The following is a 26,659-nucleotide window of genomic DNA, read 5'->3' as shown; positions in this document are numbered from 1 at the left end:
TCCCATAGTGTAAATATTCCATCAGGGCCAATTTCAACATACCAACAGTTTAACAACTGTCTCACCACTGCCTGCCCCCCCAAAAAATCCTGAATATTTAGTGATTGGTTTTTGTTGTGCTTTTTTTTTTTTTTTTTTAATTGTTTTTTTGAGACAGAGTCTGACTGTGTTGCCCAGGCTGGAGTGCAGTGGCATGATCTCAGCTCACTGTAACCTCAGCCTCCTGATTCGATTCTCCTGCCTCAGCCTCCTGACTAGCTGGGATTACAGGTGCCTGCCACCATGCTCGGCTAATTTTTGTATTTCTAGTAGAGACAGGGTTTCACCATGTTTGTTAGGCTGGTCTAGAACTCTTGATCTCAAGTGATCTGCCCACTTTGGCCTCCCGAAGTGCTGGGATTGCAGGCGTGAGCCACTGTGCCTGAAACTTTTCTTTTTCTTTTCTTTTTTGTTTTTTGAGATGGAGTCTTGCCGTATGTCACCCAAGCCTGGAGTGCAGTGGTGCCATCTTAGCTCACAGCAACCTCTGCCTCCCCAGTTCAAGCGATTCTCCTGCCTCAGCCTTCTTAGTAGCTGAGACTACAGGTACGTGCCACCACACCAGCTAATTTGTGTATTTTTAGTAGAGACAAGGTTTTACCATGTTGGCCTGACTGGTCTCGAACTCCTGACCTCAAGTGATCTGCCCGCAGCGGCCTCTTAAGCACTGGGATTACAGGCGTGAGCATGACTTGTGGACTCTTTTAGCCCTCACTATAACCTCCAGGTTATGGATTGAATATTAGTATCCCCTCAAGATTCATATGATGAAAACTAATACCCAAACTGAGAATATTAAGAAGTAGAGGCCGGGCGCGGTGGCTCAAGCCTGTAATCCCAGCACTTTGGGAGGCCGAGACGGGCGGATCACAAGGTCAGGAGATCGAGACCATCCTGGCTAACCCGGTGAAACCCCGTCTCTACTAAAAAATATAAAAAACTAGCCGGGCGAGGTGGCGGGCGCTTGTAGTCCCAGCTACTCGGGAGGCTGAGGCAGGAGAATGGCGTAAACCTGGGAGGCGGAGCTTGCAGTGAGCTGAGATCCGGCCACTGCACTCCAGCCTGGGTGACAGAGCGAGACTCCGTCTCAAAAAAAAAAAAAAAAAGAAGTAGAGTGTCTGTTGAGCAGTCTAGGGATGGATGGATGGATGGATGGATGGATGGATGGATGGATGGATGGACAGGCGGACGGATGGATGGATGGATGGACGGATGGATGGACAGACGGAGACATAAAGATAGAAAGATAGATAGATAGATAATAAACAGGTAGGACTTTTGGGACATGGTCAAGTCATGAGGGCTTCATCCTTGTGAATGGGAGTCATGCTCCTATTTTATTTATTTTATTTTGTATTTATTTATTTTGAGACAGTCTTGCTCTGTTGCCCAGGTTGGACTGCAGTGGCTTGGTCTTGGCTCACTGCAACCTCAGTCTCCTGGGTTCAAGTGATTCTCCTGCCTAGCTGGGATTACAGGTGCCCCTGCCACCGCACCCAGCTGATTTTTTTTTTTTTTTGAGACCGAGTCTCGCTCTGTCACCCGGGCTGAGAGTGCAGTGGCCGGATCTCAGCTCACTGCAAGCTCCGCCCCCGGGGTTTACGCCATTCTCCTGCCTCAGCCTCCCGAGTAGCTGGGACTACAGGTGCCCGCCACCTCGCCCGGCTAGTTTTTTGTATTTTTTAGTAGAGATGGGGTTTCACCGTGTTAGCCAGGATGGTCTCGATCTCCTGACCTCGTGATCCGCCCGTCTCGGCCTCCCAAAGTGCTGGGATTACAGGCTTGAGTCACCGCGCCCGGCCGATTTTTGTATTTTTAGTGTAGACGGGGTTTCACCATCTTGGCCAGGCTGGTCTCGAACTCCTGACCTCGTGATCCACCTGTCTCAGCCTCCCAAAGTGCTAGGATTACAGGCATGAGCCATTGCACCCGGCCAGAGCTGTGCACTCTTTGGAAATACTGGTCAGTCTGAGGAAGAACCCTGCACTCTGAGGAAGGACCACACACTCTCGTGGAAGTACTGCACACCCTGAGGAAGTACTGCGCAGTCTGAGGAAGAGAGGCGCACTCTTGTGAAAGTACCGCGCACTCTTGTAGAAGGACTGCGCAGTCTGAGGAAAGGCCGCGCACTCTTGTGGAAGTACCGCGCACTCTGAGGAAGGGCCGCACACTCTTGTGGAAGGATCACACACTCTGAGGAAGGACCGCGCCTGTGAGGAAGGACTGTGCACTCTAAGGAAGAACGGCACACTCTTGTTGAAGGAACACGCACTCTTGTAAAAGGACTGCTCAGTCTGAGGAAGGACCGCCACTCTGAGGAAGGACCGCGCACTCTGAGGAAGGACCGCGCACTCTGAGGAAGGACCGCCACTCTGAGGAAGGACCGCGCACTCTGAGGAAGGACCGCCACTCTGAGGAAGGACCGCGCACTCTGAGGAAGGACCGCCACTCTGAGGAAGGACCGCGCACTCTGAGGAAGGACCGCGCACTCTGAGGAAGGACCGCCACTCTGAGGAAGGACCGCGCACTCTGAGGAAGGACCGCGCACTCTGAGGAAGGACCGCTCAGTCTGAGGAAGGACCGCCACTCTGAGGAAGGACTGCTCAGTCTGAGGAAGGACCGCCACTCTGAGGAAGGACCGCCACTCTGAGGAAGGACTGCTCAGTCTGAGGAAGGACCGCGCACTCTGAGGAAGGACCGCCACTCTGAGGAAGGACTGCTCAGTCTGAGGAAGGACCGCCACTCTGAGGAAGGACCGCTCACTCTGAGGAAGGACCGCGCACTCTGAGGAAGGACCGCGCACTCTGAGGAAGGACCGCGCACTCTGAGGAAGGACCGCGCACTCTGAGGAAGGACCGCCACTCTGAGGAAGGACCGCGCACTCTGAGGCAGGACCGCCACTCTGAGGAAGGACCGCGCACTCTGAGGCAGGACCGCCACTCTGAGGAAGGACCGCTCAGTCTGAGGAAGGACCGCGCACTCTGAGGAAGGACCGCCACTCTGAGGAAGGACCGCTCAGTCTGAGGAAGGACCGCGCACTCTGAGGAAGGACCGCGCACTCTGAGGAAGGACCGCTCAGTCTGAGGAAGGACCGCGCACTCTGAGGAAGGACCGCCACTCTGAGGAAGGACCGCGCACTCTGAGGAAGGACCGCGCACTCTGAGGCAGGACCGCCACTCTGAGGCAGGACCGCGCACTCTGAGGAAGGACCGCTCAGTCTGAGGAAGGACCGCGCACTCTGAGGAAGGACCGCGCACTCTGAGGAAGGACTGCCAGGTTGTCTCTCTGGAAAGTTTCCTGTTGCTCATGCAGAGAATATTCAAGTTTTGTTTCAGCCTTCCAGAATTTCCCTCCTGCCTGGGGGAATCATCCTCCACCCTGTTATTCAGTGTTGGAGGAAGGCACCGCCCATCATCGGATGTCAAATCAAAGCTCCCCCAGGCTTGGGGGTGTGGGCGCGGCAGTGTGTGGGAGTCAGATCTCCATCTGTCTGGTCTCGCCTTGTTCCTAGTCCTTTTCAGGGGTGTTCTTCCAGCTCCCTCCAATCCATCCAGGACTGTCCATCATGAGTGACACAAAGGCAAAGAGCGGGACAGGACAGCCTGGCTGACTGTCCCTCCGAGACCAGACACAGTGTGTGGGTGTGTTGGTTGGAGGGGTCCCCAAAGGGACACAGGAGTCCCGGGGGGTGGGAGGTTTCAGAAGAGAAGACATGGAGCCTGAATGGGTAGAAGCAGCAGCTGTGCTGTTAGGAGCTGGAGTGAATCCTGTGAGGCCAGACCCCTGGGATGAGATCCACAGACGTGGCCCAGTCCTTTACTCTTTCGGTGCCTCAGTTTCCCTATCTGTACCATGGGGTAACAACAGTGCATGCCTCTTCGGTTGGTTATGATGATAAAGAAGCTGGACTTTAAAAAGGTCTGGCCCAGCACACTCACTCTGTGTTTGCTGTTATCAGAATCCCGTCCTCAGACCCTGGCCTGACACCACCTCTCACTCCCTCTCAGGCCTCCCAGTCGCTTCCTGAAGGTCTGCAGCTTCTCCTAAGGAAGGAGACCACTACTACTCCTGCTGCCCTCCTCCGCCAACCTTGCCTAGTTCACAAGACAGGAGGAAAGAGAGAAAGGAATAAAAGTAAGATAAATAGCCAGACAACCTTGGCACCACCACCCGGCCCTAGGAGTTAAAACAAGTAATAATAATAACATCAACCCCTGGCCTAAACTACTTGTGTTATCTGTAAATTCCAGACACTGTATGAAAAAAGCATTGTAAAACTTGTTGTTCTGTTAGCTGATGCACGTAGCCCCCAGTCACGTTTCACAAGCTTGCTCAATTTATCATGACCCTTTCATGTGAACCCCTTAAAGTTGTAAGCCTTTAAAAAGGCCAAGAATTTCTTTTCTGGGGAGCTCGGCTCTTAAGATGCGAGTCTGCTGACGCTTCTGGCCAAATAAAGAACCTCTTCCTTCTTTAATCCGGTGTCTGAGGAGTTTTGTCTACGGCTCGTCCTGCTACACTCCCAGCCCGTCTTCTCCCCGACACAATGGGCATTATAACATCCTTAACACGCACCTCTCAGTGTGAAACCAACCCGCTGAGGTCACACACCAAGTTCCTGTAAGTGTTCTGTATTCGTTACTTTATTTTCCTTTTGAGATGAAGTCTTGCTGTGTTGCCCAGGCTGGAGCAGGGCAGTGGTGCGATAGCTCACTACAACCACCGCCTCCCCGGTTCAAGTGATCCTCCCACCTCACCCTCCCAAGTAGCTGGGATTCCAGGTGTCCACCATCATGTCTGGCTAATTTTTGTATTTTTAGTAGAGTCAGGATTTCGCCGTGTTGGCCAGGCTGGTCTTGAACTCCTGAGCTCAAGTGATCCGCCCGCCTTACCCTCCCAAAGTGCTGGGATTACAGTGTGAGCCACTGCACCCAGCCTTTTCAAAAATAGGCCCTTTCCAGGAGGGGCATTACTACTAGTCCTGTTTTAGGAGGTAGGTGCTGAGGCCTGTGGTCACTTGCCCTTCCTGGACAGCCTGGCACCTAAATCCTTCCCTGCACTGAGTCTGGAAGGCAGACCTACGCTCCAGTGATGTGCACTGGACTGTCCAGGTGACTTGTGTTCCCAGATGCCCTTGCAGCCCAGCTTGGGCTGTACATGCCCCAGCGCTTGACTCTTGAGCCAGAAGCTGAAGCAGAGCACAAGGCAGTGACCGTGGGGTGGGGGGTGGGGGGCTCGGACACAAGGCAGTGACCATGGAGGGTTTGACACAGAACCCCTGCCAGGCTCAGGCGCTGGGCACGCAGAAACCAAAAAGACCAGGGTGAAGCCAGCCCCAAGACTGGGTGGCAGGGGAGTGGTCAGACCAGCGCTCTCATCCTCCTTTCCAAAGTCTGACAACTGCCTTTCATCCACCTGGCAGAGGCTGGAGATTTCCTCCCTGGAGAGAAGGAACTGGGGTTGCTCGCTGAGCGGACAAGAGGAGGCACCCTGGAAAGATGGAGCTGGCCAAAGACTGTCCTCCATATGGAACATCCTCCTTGGTCAACGGCTCCAACTAAAGATGAGGGGATTCCTCAGGTGGCAGAACAGGCCACCCGAGACCTACCGACACTGACACCCAGGACCCCAGTGAAACAGAGTGGCCTTAGCAAGGGAGGTGGGTGCCATTATCACTCATGGATGTGGAACTCATGCTCAGAGAGTATGACCAACAGGTAGGTCCCCAGCCAGGAAGCTGAAGGGCTCAGACGCGAACCCAATTCAGTGTGGTGTTGGGCAGGTCCCTTCCAGGAGCCTCATCCCTGCCTCCGTAGGCTGGAGGTGGAGACAGCCCTCCTGAGGACACATTTCCTGCACTGCTTCCCACGGCTGTGCCCAGACTCCCAGAGCCTCTCTCATGCCAAGAAAGTCTGCGGTGGGAACCAACACAGCAGACCCCAGAAGCCCTGGGCACCCAATGCTCTTGGCCCTGGGAGGGTGGCTGCTCCCGACAGAGTCCAGACAGAGCACAGACTCCGGGTCTACACACAGTGACTTTATTACTCTCTGGATGCTGGTGAACTGCCATCCCCAACCAGCTTCATGGGAGCAAGCATCTCTGTCCATCCCATGCCTTTGGGTCACGGGGGCAGCGAGACTAAGGAGCCCACAGCCAGGCCCTGGGTTCAGCTTGTCAGAGCCATCAGCCGCTGCCTCCCGCTGACCCCCCCTAAATCTGTCCTGCGGGAGAATTCCTAGGGACAAGACCCAGACCCCTTTCCTTCAGCCTCCGCTTCATCAAGGGGGCCTGGCCTGTGGCTGCTCCTGAGCTCCTCCTCGCCTGCCCCTCAGGGGTCTCAGGTCCTCACCTCTGCTCTTCAGGCGGGAAAAGGGCAGGGAGAGGAATGGAGGAGGGTGAGGGAGGCTGGGCCAAAGGAGAGAGAAGGTGGGGGAAGGCAGAGACATTAGGAAGAGGCCCCTTCACACAGCTAGAGAGGCCGAGAAATCAGGGAGAAGGGGGGCTGAGGTGAGACCTGAGCAGGAAAGTGAAATCTGGGGGAAAAGGAGTTGGAAAGGAATTGAGAGGAAGGCGTTGGGAAGTTCAGACAAGGGAGGCGGCGGTGGAGGAGGGCGGGAGGGAGGAAAGGAGGAGGAGGGGAAGAGGCCAAGTGGCACTGGGAGAGAGCAGGGATAGCCCAGGGGGCAGCACCAGGGGCGGGAGGCGCCGCGGGCCGGGCGGCGGCTAACCCAGGGGCCAGGGCGGGAAGGGGCCCCCACCAACGGGGCCCGGGGCGACCGCCCCCTGCGTGCTGGCGGCTGCCCTGCCGTGGATGCGCTGGTGGCGCAGCACGTGCTCGCGGCGCCCGAAGCCCTTGCCGCACTCCCAGCAGGCAAAGGGCCGCGCTCCCGAGTGCGTCTTGCGGTGGCGCACCAGGTGCTCGCGCCAGTAGAAGGTCTTGCCACACTCGCAGCACGCGTGGGGCTTCTCACGGGCGGGCAGAGGGCGCAGCGCGGGCCCAGGGCTGCCGGGGTGCGTGTCGCGGTGGCGCCGCAGGTGCTCCTTGCGCCGAAAGGCCTTTCCGCACTCCGGGCAGGCGTGCGGCTTCTCGCCCGAGTGGCTCTGCCGGTGGCGCAGCAGGTGAGCTGGTTTCAGGGACGTCTTGCCGCACTCGGGGCAGGACGTGGTGCCCGGGGCCGCCAGGAAGGCGGGCAGGCCAGGCGCCAGCGGGGGACTGCTGGGCTCCTGCTTGTAGGGGCGCACAGCCTGGGGGTCCCCAGGCGCCGGCCCCTCAGCCCCAGGGGCGGTGCCTGCTGGGAAAAGAAACAGAGTTAGCGTCTGGGTCTGCACCAGGGCGGAGCAGGCACAGCACAGGCTGGGGTGGAGGCAGGGAGGGAAGCCTTAAAGACAGAAACCATTGGGGTGGGAAGAGGGCTGGAATGTGGGCTTATTCATGTCTGTGTCCCCCATACCTAGTAGTGCCTGGCATACAGTCAATGCCCAATACTTAATAGTTGATGGCTGGCTGGCTGGATGATGGATGGGTGGATGAAGAATGTGTGGGTGGATGATGGCTGGATGAATAGACAGATGATGGATGGATGAATGTACAGACAATGGATGGGTACATGAAGAATGCGTGGGTGGATGATGGGTGGATGAATAGACGGATGATGGATGGATGAAATGTACAGACGATGGATGGGTAGATGAAGAATGCGTGGGTGGATGAATGTCCAAACGATGGATGGGTGGGTGCGTGGGTGGGCAAGTAGATGGATGGATGGGTAGATGATGAATATGTGGGTGGATGAACATCCAGATGATGGATCGGTGGGTGCATGGGTAGATGAGTAGATGGATGGATGGGTGGGTGATGGATAGATGGGTGATGATGGATGGATGACAGAAGGATGGTGGGATTGGTGTGAGGGGGAACAGGTGAAGCATGGATAGATGGGTGAATGGGTGGGTATATGATAGAGAAATGGATAGGTGGAGGGTGGATGATGGATGGGTGGACCTCCAACCCCGAGGCCCACCGCACCCCCAATGCCCGCCCCTTGGGTCCGAACCCTGGGGCTCCTCAACGGCTGGGGTCCAGGTCTGCCCTTATCCTGGTGCCAGGATCATTCACTGAACACCCCAGTCCCTGGTGCTGGGGGCTGGCAAGGAGAACCAGGGAGGCCAGTGGCTCACCTAAGGGAATCATCCCACTGTCCTCCTTTCCAGCTGTGGCCCCAGGGCCCTGCGTCACGTCCTGAGGCGCCCTCGTGGCTGACGACCCATCAGGGGAGGTTGCTGGCCCCTGAAATGAGAGCACACGTTCTGAACTCAGACACCTGAGTGACGGCCTCTATTTCTCCCTCTCCCCACCACTGTCAACCAGCTGTGGAATCCCATCCCTGCTGGGGGGAAGCCACGGTCATGCTGGCAGACACTGAAGCTGCCCCATGGAGAGGCCCACAGGTGAGGAACCAAGGCCTCCTGCCAACCCCCTGGCAGGGAGCCAACCTTCAAATGACAGCCCGGCCAACACTGCACTGTGACCTCACAGGAGACCCTGGGCCAGGTCCACGTGTCCAAGCCACTCGCAGACTCCTGACCCGCAGAGGCTTTCTGAGCTGACAGATGTTACTGTTTTACACTCAAGTTTGGGGTGACTTGTCAGGAAGCGAGAAATAACTAACACACCTGTCTCAGACCAGCTTCTTCCCGCCCTTTGGATAAAGTGCTAGCTCCTTCACAAAATGCAGAATACGTGAGCTTTTAACTTGGGAAAAACGTAAACTAAATTCAGAAATGACTTTTCTCGGCGTGAAACGGCAGAACAGCTGCCAAGCAGGATGGCGCCAGCCAGGAAGACCAAAAATTTAAAGACTTTCAGTCCAACTCTGGTTGTGGTTTCTTTGCTCTACTACATCATTCCTCAAAACCACATCCCCAAGGGAAGGGGATGGGAATGCTGCTGGTGCCGGTGACAGCTAAGCCACGCATCACACCTTTTCCCTGTTTCAAATCTTTTTGGCCACAGGAGTACCTGGATCATAAAGCCATCGTTGGTGTGAAAATTAGCAATGCCTAGGCCGGGAGCGGTGGCTCACGCCTGTAATCCCAGCACTTTGGGAGGCTGAGGCAGGCAGATCATGAGGTGAGGAGTTCGAGACCAGCCTGGCCAACATGGTGAAATCCTGTCTCTACTAAAGATACAAAAAATTAGCTGGGCGTGGTGCCACGCGCCTGTAATCACAACTACTCGGGATGCTGAGGCAGGAGAATCACTTGAACCCGGGAGGCAGAGGTTGCAGTGAGCCGAGATCACGCCACTGCACTCCAGCCTGGGCAACAGAGTGAGACTCTGTCTCAAAAAAAAAAAAAAAAGCGGCAGGGGCAAACCACCTGCCCCCTCACTCTGACAGACAAGAAAACGTTCCTAAAGAAGGGGTCAAGATACAGGAGCATGGGCATGGTGGCTCATGATTGTAATCCCAGTGACTCAGGCGGCTGAGGCATGGGATGGGGGCTTGGCACAAGGCTGACTAGATCCTGGGTGCCTCCCAACCTGGCTGTAGCACTGTGATGGGCTCAGGGCCCCATCGGAGAGTCAGAACTGCACAGTCTCACCCAGGCCCAGAGCACCACCCTGGACCACCCTCCAGCTCCTTGGCCCTTGGCGGGGCTCCCATGATCCTTGTGTGTTGTCGGCCACAGGCAGAGGCCGGGCAGGGGTGCCGTCCTGGCCTCTGCTCAAGGGCACCGGGGTCGACACACCTGAGAGTGGAGCCTGGGAAGCCGTGTCAGCCGAGGGTTCTCCCAGAGATCTTGGGCACAGAAAAGCCTGAGATCCACCCATTCCTCTGGGAACTTCCTGGTTTGAGGTCCCAGAGATGGGATGTTGGCCAGGCATCATCCACAGGAAGAGACATCCAGGGCACACCCACGCAGGGACAGGTGCCCCTTGCGGAGCCAGGCACACAGAAGGGGGGAGCACGGAGCAGCCCCAGGGTCCCAATCCTCCTGTGATTTTATGGTACGTATACATTGGGTTCTGTCTATGGCTCCTGGCTCATGACTCCCACAGCCCTTGTTACAGTCTTGTTCTAACGCTGGGAAGTTTTAGGCCTCAGAAAGTCTCTCCCTGACCTTCTGCCCCACTTTCACCTGCTCTTCTTTCTCTGCAAGGCAGGCCTTAAAAACTAAAAATGTACTTCAATCTTCCCCCACCTCGGGCCATAAAAAAATTTTCTGACCTAATTTATCTGATTGTGGGCCGTAACACCCCCCTTCAGAAGGGGTCCCGCCCCTACCCTGGAGGAAAGAAGGCTGAACAGGGAGGCCAAGAAGGGTCCGAACACACAGGCCTTGTGAGGTTTCCCTGCTCGGTCTACTCGGATTAGATCACATGCGTTTTATCTAATCGTATTATCTAATCGTATTTCTTTTTTTTTTTTTTTTTTTGAGACGAAGTCTTGCTCTGTCGCCCAGGCTGGAGTGCAGTGGCCGGATCTCAGCTCACTGCAAGCTCCGCCTCCCGGGTTCACACCATTCTCCTGCCTCAACCTCCCAAGTAGCTGGGACTACAGGCGCCCGCCACCTCGCCCGGCTAGTTTTTTTTTTTTTTGTATTTTTAGTAGAGATGGGGTTTCACCGTGTTAGCCAGGATGGTCTCGATCTCCTGACCTCGTGATCCGCCCGTCTCGGCCTCCCAAAGTGCTGGGATTACAGGCTTGAGCCACCGCGCCCGGCCATCTAATCGTATTTCTACATGGCTGTCCATGCTTCATTTATGCCTCTCAACCAAGTCTCCATAAAAGGCCCAAAGGACAGGGTTTGGGGAGCTTCCAGAGAGCTGAACACGTGGAGGCGGACAGCAAAGTAAACCAGACCTCACCCACATGCTGGGAGGATGGTGCACCCCAAGTTCACAGGGACAGAGGCTCCTGCGCTCGGAACCCTTCCAGACCTCAGGTACGTGGCGCTCCATCTGGCTGTTCAACGATATCCTTTAAAATCTTCTTTGTAATCAATCGGTAAACGTGTCTCCCTGGTTCTGTGGGCATGCTAGCAAATTAACCGAACCAGAGGAGCGGCTGTGGGAGCCCGATTTTCAGCCCGTCAGGTAGAAGCACAGATGAAATAACCTGCGGCTTGTGACTGGCATCAGAAATGGGGGGCCAGTCTTGGGCCGTGAGCCCTCAACCTGTGGGATCTGGTGCTGTCTCCAGGGAGACTGTTGGAAATGCGTTAGAGGACACCCAGCTTGCGTCTGCTGTAGAGTTGATTGCTTGTACAGTATGTGAGGGGACGCCCCCTCCAACATTTGGTCACAGATGTCTTCTGTGGTCACTGATGCTGAGAACAGAAAAAGATACTTTGAGTGTGTTTTTTCCACAGATCCCCCTGCCCCTGAACCAGCTGTGTCACCTCGGGCAAGCTGCTTCCCTTCCCTGAGATGACACCAGGACCTGGGACGGACCCTGCAGGGCTGCGTGGAGACTGGACGAGCCTCCGCTGCTGTGCAGTGAGGAGCAGCCCTGTCCAGAGAGGTCTGGCCTCTGCCCTCGGCTCCAGGGAGGGTCATGTCTACGCCCTCAGAACACACTGCCTGATGGCAGAGTCTGCTCACCTGGGGCCCTGGACCACCTGGGTGGGCTGAGCCAATAGTGTGACTCAGGGTTGGGGATCTGGGCCACATGCATCAGCTCTGCCTCTGCCGGGGCTGGAGGTGAAGGTCAGCATATCCACACACGCAACCCCAGTCGACACCCAGGGCGCTGGGCTCAGGGGAGCGTCCCTGGCCAGCAGCTCCCCCTGCATGCTGTCACACGTTGTTGCTGAGAGGAGTTAGCGCTGTCCACACTCCACAGCGGGAGGACAGCTGGAAGCTCTGAGCACAGAGCCTTCCTCTACCTGTTCCACGCATCTCTTTCCTTGGCTGGTTGTCATCTGTGTCCTTTCTCTGTAATAAGCTGTGACCCTGTGTGTGACTGACTGAGCCAATTTGGCACGGCCAGGAACCCACTGCCTGATGGAGCCCTCCTTACACCCATCCCTGGAGGGCTCAGGAATCCAGATTCCAAAATTGCAGCTGAGGAAGCCAAGGTTCCGAGAGGCCCAGACACACGTCCAAGGTCACCCAGCTTGGAAGAGGTGGAGGCAGGACTCATATCCAGCTTTGAAGTCTGTAACTGAGAGACTTCTGAAGGATGGAGCATCCTCGTGTATCTGGGCTAAGCTCCACCTGCCCCAGCACATCAGCCTATCCACCCACTGCAGGATCAAGCTGCCCATGTTCTGTTGAGGATCCCATGAGACTGGCTGCAACCTTCTTTTCCTGTGCTGCCCTTGTCCTGTTAGGGGGTGGGGATGGCAGCCTTGCCGATGAAGCTGGGGAACACCTTCCCCGTGTTCTGGAAGTTTGTGTGAAAGATGAGAAGATGAAGCTGGCGTGGTGGCTCACGCCTGTAATGCCAGCACTTTGGGAGGCCGAGGTAGGCGGATCATAAGGGCAGGAGTTCGAGACCAGCCTGGCCAACATGGTAAAACCCCGTCTCTCCTAAAAATACAAAAAAAATTAGCCGGGCGTGGTGACACACGCCTGTAGTCCCAGCTACTCAGGATGCTGAAGCAGGAGAACTGCTTGAGCCTGGGAGGTGGAGGTTGCAGTGAGCCGAGACCACGCCACTGCACGCTAGCCTGGGTGACAAGAGTGAGGCTCTGCCCCCCAAAAAAGAACAGATGAGAATGATCAGTTCCTTGGAGGCCTGGCAGAACTTACACATAAAGTGCTGGAACCCAGTGCCTTCTATACGCGAAGGTCTTTCATCACCTTTTGATTTCCCCCTCTCTGGTTTCCAGACTCTCACATCTGCCACTACGTCATGAACATATGTTGATTTATATTTTCCTAGAAAACTGTCCGTTTCATCTAGGACTTTGAATGCATTGTGTACGCTGGACACAGTGTTCTTAAGAGCTGTAGAATCCACTCCATCTGGGGCTTTGCTTGCTTCCACCATCAGTGTTTGTGCCATTTCTTGTTTTCCTCCTAGTCAACTTGCTGAAGGTTTGCGCTATTCTACCATTCTTTCCAATATTGAGTTTGGGGCTTGATTATCAACCTGTCCTCTGCTAATCTGCTAAGTTTGGCTTTAACATTGAACAGCTACCCTGTGCTATTTTCCTGTGCTCCTGGCTGCCTCTGCAGCCCCAGGGCCTCCCCTTCAACTCTGACCTGAGATGCAGGCTGACTGGGGCATTTCCTGTCAAGCGAACTGGGTACTGGCTGCAGCTGCCTCTCCCCGCCTCCCAGGCCTACCCCACTGGCTTTTCTCTGCATTTCCCCGCTTGGCAGACGCCCTGCCCCCATCCGTCTCAAACTATCCCCTTTCCCTATTGTGTGTCTGAGGCCAGATGCTGAGTGACTACAGCCAGGTCATTCCATCTTTCTGGGCAGATCAGATTCTCTCTCCACAGAAGTGAGGAAGGCGACCATATCCTGGTCTTCCTGTCAAACCCTGTATTTCAAAGCAGGACTAGAGGAGGCTGGGAAGGATTAGCCATTCCCTCCAGAGCAGGAGAAGAGGAGGCTGGGAAGGGGTAGCCACTCCCTCAACGAGTATTTTTGTAGCACCTACTATGTGCCCAGCACCATCCTGAGCTCCAGGGACACGTCGCTGAACAAGACAAGGCCCCAACCCACCTGAGACTACATGAGACAACATTCCAGCTGGGGCTGGACATACCGTAAAAAAGTCATAAGCGAACTCCACAAGCCAACGTAGCCAGGAGGGGCTTTCTCTAAGTTCCCTGGACTCTGAGGAGATGAAACAGTCCTTAGAACCACGGAGCCCGTGATTCCCAAATGTCCCCTGTTCTCCCCCGAATGGAAGAGTCTGCCCCCTCCTGGATGATGGCTCCCTCTTATTGGTGGTCCCCAACCCCGGTGGCTCACACAGGTCATGAAGCACTGTTTTAAAAAATGTGAAAGTCTAATAGCTGGCAAAGGATGCATTTAGAATAACGTGAACGAATCTCAAGGGCAAGAAAACAACTCAGTCTGAAAATGGCCGGAAGACTTTGCTACAGACCAAATGTTTGTATGCCTCTCAAATTCTTGTGTTAAAATCCTAACCCTGAAGGTAATGAGATTACGTGGGGTCTTTGGGAGGCGATTAGGTCATGAAGGGGGAGCCCTTATGAATGGGATTAGTGCCCTTCTAAGACCCCAAAGAAATCCCCTCACCCCTTCTGCCATGTGAGGACACAGCAGGAAGGCAGCATCTGTGAACCAGCAAGAGGCCCTCACCAAACACTGAGTCGGCCTTGATCTCAAACTCTCCAGCCTACAGAACTGTGAGAAATACATTCCTGTTGTTTTCAGCCAGCAGCCTATGATATGATACCTTGTCACAGCAGCCCAAACAGACTAAGACGTCACATGACCCAGCAACCGCACTCCTGGGCGCGTACCCTAGATAAATGAAAATGTGTGTTCACACAGAAACGTATTCAGAGACGTAAACCAATTCTATTAAAACAAAACAACAAACTGGAATCAACCCAAATGTCCTTCAACAGGAGAATGGAGACATTCAGTTAAAAAATTACTGAATCTGAGGCCCCACTCACCTCATAACCACAACTTCAAATCTGAGAGTAAAATCCTGGCAACAGTATATTTTTTTGAGACAGAGTCTCTATCTCTCAGGCTGGAGTGCAGTAGTACAACCTTGGCTCACTGCAATCTCCAGCTCCTGGGTTCGAGCGATTCTCCTGCCTCAGCCTCGTGAGTATCTGGGATTACAGGCATGTGCCACCACGCCCAGATAATTTTCGTATTTTTTAGTAGAGACACAGTTTCGCCATGTTGGCCAGGCTGGTCTTGAACTCCTGACCTCAGGTGATCCACCCACCTTGGCCTCCCAAAGTGCTGGGATGACAGGCATGAGCCGCCGTGCCCGGCTGACAGTATTTTTTAAAAGCTACCAGGTGCGTTCTACCACATTCTACCAGCACAGGAGCCTCTCCTCGGCTGTCCTCTCTTTCTCATCCTGCAACGCCTCGGTGAAAACTCTGAGGACAGGCCGGGCGCGGTGGCTCAAGCCTGTAATCCCAGCACTTTGGGAGGCCGAGACGGGCAGATCACGAGGTCAGGAGATCGAGACCATCCTGGCTACCACAGTGAAACTCCGTCTCTACTAAAAAATACAAAAAACTAGCCGGGCGAGGTGGCAGGCGCCTGTAGTCCCAGCTACTGGGGAGGCTGAGGCAGAAGAATGGCGTAAACCCGGGAGGTGGAGCTTGCAGTGAGCCGAGATCCGGCCACTGCACTCCAGACTGGGCGACAGAGCCAGACTCCGTCTCAAAAAAAAAAAAAAAAAAAAAAGAAAACTCTGAGGACAGGCGAGGACCCACAGACCAGACAGATGCCGAGAAACCCCAATCCACAGCGGTGCCCCCAGATGTCAGCTGTCTCTACACCACCGTCAGCTGCAATGGCTATTGCCCGGGCTCTTATTACTCTTCTTTACTTTTACCTAAAACTAAAATAACACTGACTTAAGACCATGTTGTATCATTGCCGGAACTGGAAAGCCAGTATCCTGTGCCAGAGAGAGAGGTCACGGGCAATTCTCTCCCAGCAGTGTTATTCCAGTCCACGTGGACACTGATAGAAGAAGGCTCTGAGCCTGAGAGCTGCTCTCATTAAAAAGAGAGTAACAAATACAAGAGAGATGCTAAAGACATCCCAGAGCCACAGTGAGAGGTTTGCCTCGGAGCAAGCAGAGAGAGCGCAGGAGAGTCCTGATGGCCCTGGAGCCCAGTGATTTCTGCACTTTTAGATTCACTGAACCAACAGAACTCTCACTGCATCCCTGAATGGAAGGGTTTTTTAAAATTATTTTGCAAGATATATACATTAAAAGCAACAATAACCACCACCTACTTTTACCATCTTTTCCTAAAAGAACATTTTAATGCCAACGAAACAGATGGCATGAGCTCAGAGTAATAACAGTGGCTGCAATCTACCTAGACAGCACCCATGTGCCAGGTCCTGTTCTGAGGAGTCATGGAAACTGGACAGGGCGCAACCCCGAGGCTAACGGATTCCATGTTAGTTCTATTCCACTCCCACTTCACCTTGCATTCACCTCGCCTCTATGGCAGACAGAATAATGGCCCCAAAGATGTACATGGTCTGATCCCCAGAACCTGTCACCCACTGTCTCAGGGCAACAGGGGACTCTGCAGACGGGAGGGAGTTAAGCACTGACATGGGGAAACTCTCCTGAACTATCCTGATGGGCCCATTGTCATCACAGGCATCCTAAGACGTGACCACAGTACACCATGGAATACTATGCGGCCATGAAGAAGAATGAGTTCATGTCCTTTGCAGGGACATGGATGAACTAGAAGCCGTCGTCCTCAGCAAACTAACACAGGAACAGAAAACCAAACACCGCATGCTCTCACTCAGAAGTGGGAGCTGAACAATGAGAATACATGGACACAGGGAGGGGAACATCACACACCGGGGCCTGTCGGGGGATGGGGGAAGGGGAGAGACAGTATTAAGATAAACACCTAAGGCATGTGGGGCTTAAAACCTAGATGACTGGTTGCTATGTGCAGCAAACCTTCATGGCACATGTAACAAACCTGCATGTTCAGCACATGTATCCCAGAACTTAAAGTAAAATAAATAAATAAATAAATAAATAAATAAATAAATAAATAAATAAAGAAGTGACCACGGGACCTAATGGGGTCAAGGTCAGATGGGGGATGGAAGCAGAGGTCGGAGTCCTCCGTCTGAGGACGGAGGAAAGGCCATGAGCCGAGGAATGCGGGCAGCCTCTAGGTGCTGGAAAAGGCCCAAAACGGATTCTCTCCTAGAGCCTTGAGAAGAGACGTGGCTCTGCAGACGACACCTTGATTTTGGAGCCTTGAGAAGGGACGTGGTTCTGCAGACACCTCGATTTTGGGCCATGAGACCAAACCATTTTGGACTTCTGACCTCCAGAACTATAACAGACGTGTGATTTGTAAGCCGCTGGGTCTGCGATTTGTTACAACCTACTTTTGGGAACAATGACCCAGAAGGAGGGTGAGGATAGAGAAGCCAGAGCCGGCACAGAGGTGCCAGGAGGCAGGAGCAGAGGAGGGACGAGCTGTATCCCAGACAACAAGAGGGAGGAGTGTTTGGGGGCTGGTCAGGCTGCTTGAGAAGGGAGATGGACGAGGCCACTGGCAGCCTTGACAGGAGCTGCTCCCTCTGGAAGAAAGGAAGGACACCTGGCTGCTGTGGACTGAAGGCTTTGCTTGTGTTGCCTCACTGAGATGCCACCTCTCTGCTGCTACATCCCAGCACCCAGCAGGCACTCGGTATGCACTTACGAGGAACACCCGGCTGCTCTGACTCTTCACCCTCCTGCCACTGGGACGCAGGCCTCGCCGCAAACACCCCCTCACTCAGGGCCCCTCTGCTGCTCGAGGCGGCTCAGGGCCGTTGCACTGGCTGCTCCCGTGGCCTGGACCACTCTTCTCAGAGGTCTCTGCGTGGCTGCCTGCTGCTCATCACCAAGGCCCCACACAGCAGCCGCCAGCCATGGGAGAGTGCCACGACTGAAAGGACAGCGTTTTGAATACATTGGGGTCCATGAAGTAAGTTCACCTTGTTTTAATGTGGTGACTAGAACACTTAAGATGGTGTCTGCGGCTCACACAACACATCTCCCCCAGGACAGGACTCTAAGCCAGGCTGGCAGCTTCCCCAACGGGGCCAGGCAGTCAACGTTTCCAGCTCCTCGGGCCCTCTGTGCTTGTCATGGTGGCCAGCGTCAGCCCCAGATGACATCAGTGGATGGATGTGGCTGTGCGCCTCTCGGTGGCAAGAGTCAGCCACAGGTGATGTCAGTTGATGGGTGTGGCTGTGCACCAAGCCTTCACCCAGAACGTGAGTCGGCCCTTGCCTGCTGTGCGGTCAAGCAACCAAACCTGCCCAGAGAGAGGCCTGGCTTTGCCCTCCACCCTGGGAAGTCATCTCTGAGCCCTTGGAGCGTCCCGCATGAGGAGGGTCTGCCTGCCCGGGGGCCTCAGGCCAGCCCAACAGCAAGATGGATTTGGGGTGGAGATTGGGCCGGGGTATCCTTGACTTTCGGGGGGCTGGAGGCTGAGGTCAGCCACACAGAGCGGGGAGGAGTCCCCAGTGAGAACCCGGGACACCAGGGTTTGAGGAGCGTCCCTGGCTGGCAACGCTCCCTGCGTGCGGGCGGAGTGCGGGGAGAGGACAGCTGGTAGCTGCTCTCCCTGGAGCCTTCCTGGCCCTCTTCCCAGCTGCTTCCAGCGCGTCCTTCTCTGTGATAAGCCGTGTCCGTGAACACGGCTGTGAGTCCTTCTAGAGAACTCGCACGTATGCCAGGGTCCTGGGGCCCTCCTGACTTGCAGCTGGTGTTGGGACGGAGGGGCCCCACGTGGACTGGCCCTCCACGATGTGCCGCAGCCTCCCCACCGTGAGGCACACTGGTTTTCAGGGGTTCAGCGGCGCTCCTCCGTGGGCTTCCTGGTGGCTTCCCAGCTGCCCTCCCCGCTCCCTTCCCCGCTTGCAGCCCCGCCAGGCTCACCCAGAGCTCCTCCAGCAGGGCCACCGCCTCCTCGCCACTCTGCGGCTGCCGGCTGCACACCCAGGCCTGCGTGTCGGCGGGCAGAGCGCTCAGGAACTGCTCCAGCACCAGCAGCTCCAGCATCTGCTCCTTGGTGTGCACCTCGGGCCGCAGCCAGTCCCGGCACAGGGCGCGGAGCAGCCCCAGGGCCTCGCGCGGGCCCGGTGCGTCGCCCAGGTGGAAGCGGCGGAAGCGGTGCCACGGGGAGTCCAGCGCCAGGCCCTCGGCCTCCTGCTTCACGGGCACCGCCACCTCCATGGGGCCTCCCGGACCGCAGCGCCTGCAGGGAACAGGCCAGTGAGACGCCCGCCCGCCGAGACCCCTGCCTACAGTGCCCAGACTCACACTGGGACCCACGCTCCTTTTTTTTCACTTATTATTATTTTGAAACGGAGTCTCGCTCTTTCCCCCAGGCTGAAGTGCAGTGGGGGATCTTGGCTCACTGCAACCTCGGCTCCCGGGTTCACGCGATTCTCCTGCCTCAGCCTCCCAAGTAGCTGGAATTACAGGCACCTGCCACCACGCCTGGCTAATTTTTGTATTTTTAGTAGAGATGGAGTTTCACCACCTTGGCCAGGCTGATCTCGAACTCATGACCTCAGGTGATCCGCCCGCCTCGGCCTCGCAAAGTGCTGGGATTACAGGCGTGAGCCATGGCACCCAGCCTGGGACCCGCGCTTCTGAGCCGCCCACGTACCCAGGATAGGCCTGGCCTCTGTGCCTCGGTTTCCCCTGTAAGATAAAGCACTCACCTGCCCCACCTGGCCCAGGGGGCAAAGAGGTCTCTGTGAGGGGGCGGCGCTCACTCAGGTGGTGAGGAAAGGGCGTGCCCTTCCTGGGATCCCAGGGAGTCAAGTCAAGGCTGGGTGGGACCCGCGGTGGGCCCCGGGCCTCTGTGCCTCAGTCCTGCAGCTCCTCCCACAGCCTGTCCTGAGGATTCAACCAGAAAACACAGAAAGAGCTTGCAGCAGGCCTGGCAGTCGCGGGTCACCATCAGCACCACCCTCGCTGGACTTGTGGGACAGTGCACCCCACACCCTGGCAGCAGACGCTTTGCAGCCTACTCAGAAGCCACCCCGACTAACTGCTGTGGCCAGAGTTTGTCCCCCAAAATTCTTTTCTCCCATAATACTCCAGAGGTGTTCTGGGGCAGGCTGGCGCCTGAGCCCCGTGGGGTCATCAGGGTCCCTTGGAAGCTCTCACCCCAGTGTGACCATATTTGGAGATGGAGCTTTTAACTGGTAATGAAGGTTAACTGAGGTCACGAGGGCTGGGCCTAATAGGACTGTGGCCTTGTAAGAGGAAGGAACACTGAGACTCTGTCCATCTCTGCCAACAGGAGCACACAGCAAGGAGGCCGCCTGCAGCCTGGCAGAGGCCCTAACCAGGAACTGACCATGATGGCATTCTGAGCTTCCTGCCCCCAGAACTGAGAAATAAGCTCGTGTTTAAGCAGTTCAGTCCATGGAGCTCCTCTATGACAGCCTGTCCCAGTCCTTCTGCTGCGAATTTACAATCTGGGTGTCAGTACTGACGGGTTCTGGTGAGCATCTCTTCCAGGCTGTGGACCGCCTCCTTTGGTGTCCTCCCATGGCTGGAGAGCAAAGGCAGTGAGCTCTCCTGTTTCTTTTTTGTTTTTTAATTTTTGTTTTGAGACGGAGTCTCACTCTGTTGCCCAGGCTGGAGTGCAGTGGTGTGATCTCGGCTCACTGCAACCTCCACCTCCCGGGGTCAAGTGATTCTCCTGCCTCAGCCTCCCGAGTAGCTGGGATTATAGACGCGCGTTACCACGCCCAGATAATTTTTGTATTTTTAGTAGAAACGGGGATTCACCAGGTTGGCCAGGCTGGTCTCAAACTCCTGACCTCAGGTGATCCACCTGCCTCGGCCTCCAAAAGTGCTGGGATTACAGGCATGAGCCACCGCGCCCAGCTGTGACTGCCATTTTTAAATGCATTAATAAATACTTCAAAATTTTCTATTTCAGTTTCTTTTTTTTTTTTTTTTTTTTTGAGGCGGAGTCTCGCTCTGTCGCCCAGGCTGGAGTGCAGTGGCGCGATCTGGGCTCACTGCAAGCTCCGCCTCCCGGGTTCACGCCATTCTCCTGCCTCAGCCTCCTGAGTAGCTGGGACTACAGGCGCCCGCCACCGCGCCCGGCTAATTTTTTTTTGTATTTTTAGTAGAGACGGGGTTTCACCATGGTCTCGATCTCCTGACCTTGTGATCTGCCCGCCTCGGCCTCCCAAAGTGCTGGGATTACGTGAGCCACCGCGCCCGGCCTCTATTTCAGTTTCTACTGTGATATGTAACAATAGATATGACTCCCATCAATAAAAGCATGTTAGAGTCTTCAGTAATTTTGAAGGTAGAAAGGAGTCCTGACTTCAAAACATTTGAGAAACAGTGGTCTCCGAGCTGGTGGGCCAAATCTGGCTTGCAGCCTGTTTCACTTAAGTCTCAGTGGCACACATCTGTGCCCACTTGCTCATGCACTGTCCACGGCCACCTTGGAGCTACTGAGTGGCTGTGACAGGGCCTGGGGAGCCTGCAAGGCTGTCCACAGATAGCCAAAGATAGTTACTCGCTGGCTCTTTACAGGAAAAGACTGTGGGCCCCTGACCTCAAGGACACTGGAAGATCAGGACAGAAGGGACCCTGATGACCCCATGGGGCTCAGGCGGCCAGCCCGCCCCAGAACACCTCTGGAGTATTATGGGAGGAAAGAATCAGTTCTATCCTATCTGGGGCCCTGTACTTGGGGTCTCTTCATTATGGCAGCTTGACCTGTATCATGAGAAACTACAGCAAAGTCCCCTTGACCACAAGCAAGCGGGTGGGCATGTCATCTGCTTCTAGCCACTGGGGTCTGAGAGGAAGTCTGGGTTCCGACCATTTTCCTCCTGATACAACCAAAGCCTGGGCTCCTGACCGCCATGTCACTAACCACAAACGTCATCTCATTGCTGGGACGCCTGCCACAGACCCCCATGTCTGCCTGCTCTCGCCACCTAGAGTCAAATCACTCCACAGTGATCACAAAAACTTTTTCACTGTAAATCCCTGTCATTTCCTTGCTCAACACTCTCCAACTGCTTCCTGTGATGCTCAAAACCCAAATCCCTTACCATGGCCATGAGACCATGCAGCCCAGCCCTACTTTCTCATCTCTGCCCGCTCCCGGATTCTCTGTCCTCCAGTCACAATGGCTCCCCTTTTCTTTTCTTTTTTTTTTTTTTAAGACAGGGTCTCTCTCTGTCGCCCAGACTGGAGTGTGATGGTGTGACTTCTCAGCTCATTGCAGCCCCGACCACCCGGGCTCAAGCCATCCTCCTGGCTCAGCCTTCCGAGTAGCTGGGACCACAGGCAGGCACCAACACACCCAGCTAATTTTTATATTTTTTGTAGAGACAGGGTCTCACTATATTGCCCAGGCTGGTCTCAAACTCCTGGATTCAAGTGATCCTCACACCTCAGCCTCTCAAAGTGCTGGGATTACAGGAGTGAGCCACTGTGCCCGGTCTGGCTCACTTTCTATCTTCTCAGACTGAAGGCCAGTGCCCACCGCAGGGCCTCTGCACCTGCTGCTGCCTCCCCCTGGATCACTCTTTTCCCCCTGATCTTTGCTTACCTGACTCCTTCTCATGACAGAGGCCTCAGTGCAATTATTGCCCCCTTGGAGAGCCTCCCCAGATCATGCCCTCCAATGCTGCACCCACATGCCCTTCCCCCAGTTGCTAACATGTCACCCTTATTAGTTTTCTTTTAGCATTTAACAAGATCTAGCATTACGATCGATACCTGTGTGCTGACTTTCTTCACTACAATTCAAGCTCCATGCGGGCAAGAGACTACGTATTCCAACCCCAGCATTCTGGCTAGCGCTTAAATAAACTTTACAGCCTGATCAATCCCATGAGGTTGGTGTTACTACCCCCAAGTTGCAGATGGAGCAAGGGGAGATGTCTTATCCAAAGTCACTCAACTAACATGTGGCAGAGCCTGGACTCACACATCCACATCTGTCTGGCTCCACAGACAGGCCACAGCATTACCTCCCTCCCCACCCATCCATCAGTTTAAGGACTGATGAACCCGGGAGCAGGCAGAAAGGCTTACCGGAAGACCCAGGCCAGATGCAAGTCTCAAAAGCCACATAGAGGCCTGCTCTGCTATAAAAAAGATCCCTCTGGGACTAAGGAGGAATTTCTGCCAGAGGGCAAGGCCACAGGCCATCAAGCTGACCCTGTTTGCAATCTCAGAGGTGATCACAGGTCACTACGCCCTGGGCTGTCCAGAAAGTGAGCTCTCTGGGGCAGTGACCAAGTCCAACTCTTCTCTAGGTCCCTGGGGCCACCCAGCAGAGGGCCTGCACCCAAGAAAGCACATGCTGTTAAGTAAGGGCATCCCACCATGTAAATCCACCCTACCATCCAATAAGCGCCCTGCGCTATGTGCATTCAACAGCTGTAACCCTGCTGCCTAGCTGTCTGTGTCCGCAAAGCACAGTCCAGCCCTGAGCCAGGCACCCTGGATGCCTCGAAGACAGCCACTGAGTGGCTAGTGTCTTATCCTGCCCCACCCAACCTTCCCAACAGACCTGTGAGCTGGGGCGATGGGTCCCCTCATACCATAGGGAGATGCTCAGAGAGTGAAGAAGCCACAAATGGGACCCCGATGTGACTCCAGAGTCCACACCGGTTCCACCCAGTACCCCGGCGCCACCACCCACGCATGCTGGGCTAATATCATGGCTAAGAGGCTGTGGAGCTTGGCTGCCTGGCTTCAACTTCCAGCTCTGCCACTCATCAGCAGTGTGACTGTGGACGTGTGGCTTGCCCTCTCTGTGCTTCATTTCTCCACCTGTGACACAGGGCTAACAATAGCTCCTTCCTCTCAAGAGGCTGCTGGGAGCAGGAGTTAAAAGCAGCCTGCAAAGAGTAGGTGCTCGACAAAGACCGGTTTGTCTGCTCCAGAGTTTCCCAACCTCGACATTAATGGCACTTGTGTTGTGGGAGGCTATCCTGTGCAACACACAATGTCTACCAGCATCTCTGCCTCTTTTCATGAGATGCCAGCAGGACTTCCAAGGTTGGAAAAACAAATAAAAGTCTCCAGACATTGCCACATGTCCCCTGGGGGACAAAACCACTCCTGGTTGAGAGCCGCTAGTCTACTGGACAAATATTTACCTACAGCACAAAGGCTCTGGGGCAAATTCCAGCTCTGTCTCCTACCAGTTCTGTGTCCTTGGACAAGGTACAAGGCACCTTTTGTAATACACTGTATCTCCATTTCGCTGACTGTAAAGTGATGGAAAACAAAAATGCTGAGAGCCACACCTGGCTCGTAAGTGTCCAGTCAGAGTTAGGGGTACTTTGTGGAAGGTTCCCTGCAAGGTGCCCAGGGGACACTGCTGTGAACACGCACACAGATTAAAATACTAAGTATACATTGGAATAGGCATTAAGATGGATATAGACGAGGGTGACTCCATCCTGACTGGGGTAGAGGTGGCGGGGGTCAACTTCGGATGACAATAAACAGAGTTTCTAAGCACTTTACACATATTACCGAAGGTAATAATGCCTTGCAACAAGCTAAAAAGGCAGATGCTCCTCATCGAGTTATCTTCAGGAATCTCACAACTCTGTAAAAGTTGCACTTGTAGAAGCAGCGCACAAAAAGAGCCATCTGCACCGTATCTACGTTACGACAATAACCATCGTCCCCGGAAGCCCCTTCCCTCAAACCTTTCCGAAGGGGTCCGGTCCCGGCGCCCCAGACTCCTTTGTAGGGTCCAGCTTCCCACTCAGCTTTCATCTCACAGCCCACCCCTGCTTGGGTCCCTTTCCCTTCCCCCACCTGTCCCTCCCCCTTCCCTCCCCCATCTGTCCCTCCCCCGTTCCGCCCCTCCCCCGTCCTCTCCCTCAGTTTCTCTCTCCCGCGTTCAGGACCTTGAGGATCCACGACCCCCCTCCCACTATCCACCCCTCCCCCTCTCCAAGTCCCTCCCCCTCTAGTTCTCGCTCCCAGCCCCTCCCCCATCACCCAGCCCCCTTCTCCTCCCCTCCCCACCAGTCTCCCATCTCTCTCATCTCTCCCTCCTGAGGGCCCCGGCGCCCCTCTTCCCGTCCAACCACTGGTCCCTCCCTCGTCCAACCGCCCCCCTCCAATCCCTCCCTCCTTCCCCCCTGCTCACCTCACTCTCAGGCGATGCCCCCCAAGCCCCCTCACCTCCCCGCACATGCGCACAAAGCTCACCGGGACTCCATGCCCCAGCAGGCTTTGCGCCAAACATCCCCCACCCCCCCCACCCCCCCGTCCCCCTCCCCCAATCCCATACTCCGAGTCACTCGTTCAGCCCAACAACTCTCCATGAGGCCCCGGCCCCAAGCCGAACTACAACTCCCAGGAGGCATCGCGGCAAAGGCGGCTGCCCATTGGCCCTCGCCGTGGGGACCCGCTCACCCTTGTTTGTCACCGCCTGGCGTCTTCCCCAACACTGGAACTACACTTCCCAAGATGCACGAAAGCGTCGTCTGCGGCCTATTGGGCCTTGACGGCGCAAGTGAGCGGGCTCTCTGAGCGCGATTTGGACTACATTTCCCAGAATGCACGAGGAGGCTTCCCAGTAGTCTGCGCGCGGGACCTGGGCATGCGCAGGCGTGCCGAGAAAAAAAGAGGGAGGAGTAGGAGGAGCCATGGCGGCGCTGTTGTGGAGATGAGGGGAGGTCGGGCACCACTGGGCATTTGGGAGGTGGGGCCTCCAGAGCGCTAGAAGCTGGCAAGCGAAGAGGAGGAGACCAGGCTAGAGTTCTGCGCCAATCAGGAGTGCAGGCTACGTCTCCTTGACGACGGATCGCTTTTTTTGTGTGTGTGTCCTCACTCTCCACCCGGGCAGAACTTAAGGGCCGACGTCGGTGCCAGGAATCAGGACGTGAGCGGGCTGCCCTCCTGTTCCAGGGTGGGCGGTGGTTCAGGAGGGGGCCAGCGCGGGGGCCTCGGTTTGGCTCTTCCTGTGTGAACCTGGACAGGACACCGCCCCCTCTTTAGCCTCAGTTTTTCCTGTTGTGAATTGGGGGACAGCGCTACCTGCCGCGCGTCCTCGCTCTGCCCCATTGGACAGACTACTTCCCCTCCTGAGGCCTCAGTTCCTGCATCTCAGAACTGTGAAGAAGACAGACATCCTAGGAGATCAGCTGACGCTCTTTATCTAGACAGTTCCTGACCTGATTATGGCTCATACAAGCCCTACCTCAGCCCGCGGCGTATTTCCTCCTCTGTAGAACCAGAATTAAGAGAATCCCCCTCCCCTCCCCCACCTCCCCAGCTGACCCGAAGACTCTGCGCCATAAAAAAGGAGACAGTGGCTTACCCAGAACAAGCATTCATTACATGGAAGTTGTTCCTCTTACCATATTCATAAATGAACAACTTGCCCCAGGTTTCACACACGATGAGTGGTTGACTCAGAACCTTGTGACGAGTTTGCCTACGGTGGCCTAACGTGCCCTGGCCCACCTATCTACCCCCTGTCTTCCCGTGTTTAATGAGTTCCAGTCATGCCTCCTTTCTGCTCCTAGAACACGGTGATCTTCTTCCCACTCACATCCGATGGCCTACTTGACATCTCCACTTGGATTTCTTAATAGGCATCTCAAACCGAAGGTAGACAGTAGAGAATTTTGCACTCCCTCCCCTACCTTGTGAAGAAACCTGTTCCTTCCCATTACTCCATCATCTTAGAAAGCGAGCCCATTATTCACCCAAATGTTCAGGCCAAAAGTAGAAAAGCAGCCCTTGATTCTTTGTTTGTTTTGTTTTGTTTTGTTTTTTGATACGGGGTCTGGCTCTGTCCCCCAGGCTGGAGTGCAATGATGCGATCACAGCTCACTGCAACCTCTGACTCCCAGTCTCAAGCGATTCTCGTTCCGCGTCATCCTGAGTAGCCAGGACTACGGGCATGCAC

The 26,659-nt window shown here is 55.1% G+C and overlaps 1 protein-coding gene across 6 annotated transcripts; it reads right to left on the bottom strand.

The window, feature by feature from the left end:
- Positions 1–6,055: 6,055 nt before the first annotated feature.
- Positions 6,056–25,215, bottom strand: ZNF444 (zinc finger protein 444). Of its 6 annotated transcripts, none has more exons than XM_030912963.1 (5): positions 25,159–25,215; positions 19,443–19,620; positions 18,652–18,970; positions 8,219–8,327; positions 6,056–7,332 (listed from the first exon to the last, which is right to left on the bottom strand). In XM_030912963.1, the coding sequence occupies exons 3-5, from the start codon at positions 18,946–18,948 to the stop codon at positions 6,764–6,766; spliced, it is 975 nt and encodes a 324-aa protein (XP_030768823.1). In that variant the 5' UTR covers positions 18,949–18,970; positions 19,443–19,620; positions 25,159–25,215; the 3' UTR covers positions 6,056–6,763. The 6 variants fall into 6 exon arrangements, with proteins under 6 accessions (XP_030768823.1, XP_030768820.1, XP_030768819.1 ...); XM_030912960.1 differs by lacking the exon at positions 25,159–25,215 and adding an exon at positions 25,034–25,102; XM_030912959.1 differs by lacking the exon at positions 25,159–25,215 and adding an exon at positions 24,890–25,097.
- Positions 25,216–26,659: the final 1,444 nt, after the last annotated feature.

This window comes from Rhinopithecus roxellana, chromosome 12 (assembly GCF_007565055.1).
Source record: "Rhinopithecus roxellana isolate Shanxi Qingling chromosome 12, ASM756505v1, whole genome shotgun sequence".
Lineage (NCBI taxonomy): Eukaryota > Metazoa > Chordata > Mammalia > Primates > Cercopithecidae > Rhinopithecus > Rhinopithecus roxellana.
This window is presented reverse-complemented; position numbering and strand designations above follow the sequence as displayed.

Bases quoted from the DNA above. Each gene is read 5' to 3' on its own strand.
- ZNF444 (XM_030912963.1), bottom strand. From the start codon at position 18,948: ATGGAGGTGGCGGTGCCCGTGAAGCAGGAGGCCGAGGGCCTGGCGCTG. The intron at 8,328-18,651 runs GTGAGCCTGGCG...CTCTCATTTCAG, and splicing joins CCCTGCTGGAGGAGCTCTGG to GGGCCAGCAACCTCCCCTGA. The intron at 7,333-8,218 runs GTGAGCCACTGG...TTCTTTTCCCAG, and splicing joins CAGTGGGATGATTCCCTTAG to CAGGCACCGCCCCTGGGGCT.